This window comes from Eimeria acervulina, genomic scaffold (genome assembly GCF_000499425.1).
Source record: "Eimeria acervulina Houghton genomic scaffold, Eah_scaff1796, whole genome shotgun sequence".
Taxonomy (NCBI): domain Eukaryota; phylum Apicomplexa; class Conoidasida; order Eucoccidiorida; family Eimeriidae; genus Eimeria; species Eimeria acervulina.
The window spans coordinates 1-5,399 of record NW_013548923.1 but is presented as its reverse complement, the minus strand read 5'-3'; the positions used below and the strand labels follow the sequence as shown (position 1 = coordinate 5,399).

General features: G+C 51.6%; 2 protein-coding genes across 2 annotated transcripts; both read left to right on the top strand.

Moving 5' to 3' along the window:
- Positions 1 to 442: 442 nt before the first annotated feature.
- EAH_00063210 (RNA-metabolising metallo-beta-lactamase domain-containing protein, putative) lies at positions 443 to 3,685 on the top strand (the record flags this gene model as incomplete). Its single annotated transcript, XM_013393172.1, has 8 exons — positions 443 to 584; positions 708 to 950; positions 1,160 to 1,326; positions 1,440 to 1,692; positions 1,817 to 2,032; positions 2,262 to 2,557; positions 2,707 to 3,465; positions 3,593 to 3,685. The coding sequence occupies 8 exons, from the start codon at positions 443 to 445 to the stop codon at positions 3,683 to 3,685; spliced, it is 2,169 nt and encodes a 722-aa protein (XP_013248626.1).
- Positions 3,686 to 4,177: 492 nt separating this feature from the next.
- On the top strand, positions 4,178 to 4,643 carry EAH_00063200 (hypothetical protein, conserved; the record flags this gene model as incomplete). Its single annotated transcript, XM_013393171.1, has 1 exon — positions 4,178 to 4,643. A coding segment is annotated over one exon (466 nt), but the record flags the coding sequence as incomplete, so codon positions are not given.
- Positions 4,644 to 5,399: the final 756 nt, after the last annotated feature.

The window sequence follows — 5,399 nt, the reverse complement described above, 5'->3', positions numbered from 1 at the left end:
AGCAGGCCAGGAAGCTGCCAGTTTTGAACATGTTGCTGGAGCTCGCCCCTCAACAGAATGCTAGGCAAGAGACACAGACAATGGAAGAAGCGCTTCTGCAGCCTTCGCCTCTGTTTGCCTGTTGTACAGACGCAACGCTTATCTCTCATTTTCACATGGACCACTGCGGCTCTTTGCCGTCATTTACAGAACGTCTCGGGTAAGAATGTGGTTCAGCTCTGCAAAAGTTTCAACTGTCAGGTGGTTTCCTCAACATAACAGGGGGCGTGGCCCTCTTTTCAGAATTACACACTGCAGCGTTTTGCATGCATTATTCAGCCCGTGGTGTGATGCCTTTGTAACGGTGTTTACGAGGGATGTCGTGAATGCTGATAGGTTTCGACTCACTAGTAGAGTGCATGCATTCGCTGCCTCCAGTCTAGATGCATATTTTTTGCGGCTGATGGCCGCATTATCTCTTTTGTTTCTCAGCTACCGGAATCCCATAGCAATGACATTTCCGACGCGTGCGCTAAGCCCGGTACTGCTTCTCGACAGCGCTCGCATCTTTAAGGAGGCCTCTTTCCGCGGGCGCCTCCATGAAAGTGAGGCATCTCTCTCGCCTACCCATAAAGCTCAAGGTTACGTATACATGCATGCATGTACGTTTCAAACTGTGACAGATGTACTGAACTTGAAGCTGCTTCTGGTGTGACTGTGGGATGCAGCTGAAGGCAGCGGGAGGGATATTGGCGTGAGCGGCAGCACCAGCAGCGAAAGCAGAGTGGGCGGGGGTGCAGGGCAGTCTCAGGAACAGTGGAATTACACAGAAGCTGAGGCGCAACGGTGTATGAGACGCTGCATGGCCTTGAGGCTTCACGAGTCCTGGACGGCAGGCGCGTGGACAGCCACCCCGTACTATGCCGGGCATGTCTTAGGTGCTGCAATGCTTCACGCTCAGCTCCCTGGCGGTCTGTCGATAGTGTACACAGGTTAGCACATGAAGACCGTTAGACACGGTTTGTTTGCTCAGGCCAACAAATCTAATGTGCTCATTACGACCCGTGGTTCAGGCTACAAATATATATATATATATATATATATATAGTAGTCCATTACTGTTGGTATATGCGTTGAAGCCTGGGGTCTCTCAAGTCCCTGCCTACGACTTAATACTCAGGCGATTTCAACACGTCGCCGGATAGGCACCTGGGTAGCGCGTGCATCCCACGACTCAGGCCCGATTTGCTTATAAGCGAATGCACATACGGCTCGTTCGTGCGGCCGTCCAAAAGGATAACGGAGAGGGAATTTTGTGATGCCGTGCACGACGCCCTAAAAAAGGGGGTGAGTGCATTTCTTCTCGAGTAGTCTTCAATTGCGCATGCAGCCTTCGATGATAACAGAGCTGCTTCTCCTCATATTCGTGGCTTCGTATGTTCTGGCTTTTTGGCCTGCAGGGTAAAGTCCTGATTCCTGTTTTCGCAGTTGGAAGAGCGCAAGAGCTGTGCATGCTGCTGAATTCCTACTGGCAGCGCATGCAGTTGCAGTACCCGATCTACTTTGGTGGTGGCATGACAGAGAAGGCCAACAAGTACTACAAACTGTATGTACAGTGGACTGGCAGTGATATGGTTCATCGATTAGATGGTGCGAATGCGCAACATAGCACCTTCGACGATCAGGTGGAAGAGGACGCGCCTCCAGGACCTGGTAGGTTTCTTCACTTCAGTAGCAATCTGCAACTGTATGACCAGTGGGACTTGCTTATTAACAGTGTTGTGTTTTCGCGTCATAGAATGCACAGCCTGCTGCGTGGGTAGGGATTTGTTTGCAGCAGCTGAATTTGGCGAGTTCGACTTTCAACACATCTCCACGCTGCCCCCGGAGGTGCTCACGTCACCCACACCCATGGTGCTTCTGGCAACGCCTGGGATGCTGCATGGAGGTTTGGCCCTTAAAGCGCTAAAGCTGTGGGCTGGAGGCCCAGAAAACCTCGTGCTGCTCCCAGGTTACTGCGTCCGTGGGACTGTAGGGGCAATGCTCATTGACGGTAAGCTGTTCGGGCATCGATTGTCTTGTTAGAACGCGCATAAAACGAGGTTGCTTCTTGTCAGTGGTAGCTGAGGCGTTATAACCTGCTAGTGCTTGTTACGATGTGAAGGCTTGGCTCCGCTCCTCCGTTACCGTTGCTACAGGACAACGCGAAATCCCACTTGATGCAAAGACGAGGCTCAAGGTCTTATGCAAAGTCAGGTATATGTCTTTCTCAGCGCATGCAGATACCACGGGGATCCAGCAGCTTGCGCGACATCTGCAGCCGAAAGCTGTAATGCTGGTTCACGGTGAGAAGGAGGGCATGCTCAAGCTGGCTCGCGTCCTGCAGCGGGAACTCGGTGTTCCAGTACACACTCCGCCCACCGGCCAGACGGTGTCTGTCCCATTAGAAAGGGCAGAGCGCCGTGTGCCTGTCTATATCCATGATCACTGCTTTCGCCGTTCTGTTGCAAATTTGAATAATGCGTCTCCAGCCAATTCTTCGTTAAGGGAAACACTCTGGGAGTGCGACGACCCCGCAGTAAGTCGTGATGTGAAGGCTCCGTGGTGTCCTCATGCCCACTGCAGTATCTCGAGGTTTTATTGTGGCACGGTGGTTGCTTATGAGGTGCGTTTCAAGATGCGTGGGAGATTGTCGCTGTACGTGGACTCTTGTGCTTCACTTTTCAGCTGACTGCATTGCTTGGGTCTCCGGCTATTCGGCGCTACTTACCCCAGTCAGCGGCCGACGCTTTCTCCCTTCCCTACTTTCCGGTCTCTCCGTACTTTTTCCCCCCATCCTCGCTCTTCTTCTGCATTCCAAGCGAGGTTGCGAAGGGCGTGCCAGCTGGCTCCGGAGAAGGACGAGACCCTGCCGACGACCTATTCCTGTTGGTTGGCTTTGAAGACCTTGCTCGTGGGGCCACAGACGCTACAATCAACGGCTGCGGAAGCTTTAAACACTATGCTAGCTCAAAACAGACGCCAGGTCTTGCAGGCAGCTCAGGGATCGGCAGTCTCAGCGAGAACCCGCATCTGGGCGACGCTGCACAGGTTGAACTGAAGAGTAGGAATAAAATTCACTTCCCGCAATCGACGGCGGTGGACAGCGCGGCTGTGGCAGGGAGAGTACCGCCGCGCTGCCTTCAGCTCGTTGCACTCCGTTACCAGCACGAAGTGCAACTGGAGGCACCTCTGTTCCAACAATTGCTTCATTTGTTCTTGGACTACGTTGTTCAGTGCCGGCAGGCGTATGAAAAACAGCGCATGCATTGTGGGCTTGTGGGCGGAGAAGAGCATCCCTCTGCACTTGCTACACCTGAATTTTGCGACTTTGGGGACCGTCTGGGGCTGCAGGAGCTTGACAGCGGTGGAATTCTCATTGAATTTCTGTCTCTTGTTGCGATCCACGATGGCCGCGACCGTCTTCGCATGCAGTGGTCCGATGAGGTAAGCTGGCACCCCCTTACTGTAACTCTCTTCGACTTTCCAAACCTCAGGGGGATATGGGTAGGGTATGTCTCGCGGCACGTGCGCACGATTTCACATTCTCCTGTGTTTGGTTCTTAATTTCTAGGACGAGCGGCGGCCTGGGGCGGTGTCCGTGTTCGTGGAGTATTTCTCTAGCTTAGAAGGCATCGTAAATGCCAGTGTGAACGCCGCTGCATAGTTATCACTGGGTTCTTGACACATTTTGTTTGTATTCACTTACGGTGTCGTAAGCTGTTAGTGCCCCCACGATTCCTCCGAATCCGGCAGCGGGGTTTTGCCCATGAGAAGTTATTGCTTGCGTGGGGGCAAGGTGCTTCCCAAAGCCCACACCAGCCATCCTGAATACAATTTGAATATAACCTGCATGTCGTGACGCTACTCGTTTTAGCGCAAGCGCGCCGTGAAACTCCGACCGCTTTTCAAAATTGGTTTTTCTGGAGCTGGAACGAGTATGGATACTTTCGTAGTGCTGTTGCTTAACTGCATCTGTGAAATAACTCCTGAACAATGACCCCTTTTTGGACTTTTTACCAAGCTTCTAGGATCTTCCTGCTCCAGCGAGCACTGGATGTACATCCCACAACCGCGTGCCGCCGCAACCTGAGGTTTCCGTGTGCCGACGGCTAAAGGTGACTCTCACCTATTCGACGATACACTTTACTTGAAGAAAATGCTGAACGCAATTACATTTGTTGTAGCTGCATTTGTTTCCAAGGCATTGGTTGTTGATGCAGAGAGCCCTACAGTGCAGGCGGGCATGGTGGTTGGGCAGCTACGCGTGGCACCGGCAAGCGGAAGAAATGCGCTGATTGGTATTGGAAATGATCCAGACCAGTTCCAAATGGGCATTGATGGGTCGGGGGAGTTTGTCATTGCAAGCCCACGAACAACGATACTGAGCGTCGACAACGAAGACACCATGCGCATCTATGCAGACCTCTCTACTAGGTATGAACTGCCCTCGCAGGATTCAATACGACGGACGTTCTTCGTTCAAAATTTTTCTCGTTCCCGCACCAACGCATTCAGTTCCCTGGACCTTAAAGGCCCGTTGTTCGTCCGCGGTGTAGCTCAATTCCGGACTACACATCGTGAGGACTTCTCCGGAGGGAAAGCTGAAGGATGGGACAACCCAGGTCCGTTATTCCGTTCGGCAGAAACTATATATGTATATATATATATATATACTGCCGAACAGCGTCGCAGGACATCGTTTCATCTTGCGCAGGAATATCCATGCTTGGAGGCTATGGAAAATTCGCTAAGGTATCGAATTGAAAAGCAGAGCAGAGAATTCCAGCTATAGATGACTCTCCAGGGGGAAATAAGCAAAGCGTTTGACCGCCTACCACCCCATAAAGAGCTTCGGGTCAAGGCTGTCTTCCACTTCATCGATGCATGGGTACAACACGTCACCTGTGCATGGAACCTTGGCCTGAGTCCATATTGCGCATGCTACAGATAGGGGAAACTGGTTTTATGCGACTCAGTGTTGGTATGGAAAATACGTAACACCAAGTGGAAAGAGCGCACTCAAGTTGTTCATTCTTGCAACACAAAGGCCCCGACGGTGGCCTTGTATACGCGTGGACTGAAAGGTATTTGCTTTCTTCACCTAAGGCCAATCTATGAGTGCTATCATTCGATGGCCCTCAGACACTCCCAAGACTTCGAACAGAAAGCAGTAAATGCTTGTGGAGGTAAATGCATACTAGTATGTCGATGCACATTAAATGCACCGACGATCACTGGCACTCCATAGGCCCTGTTGGTGAAGGGAAATTCTCCACACCGATAGAAGTCATCGTTCCTCACGAAAACGAATTGGTCACCGTCTCATTTGGAAGCACGGTAAGAGAGCATAAGGCAGTTTACCTGTATAATTACGGAAG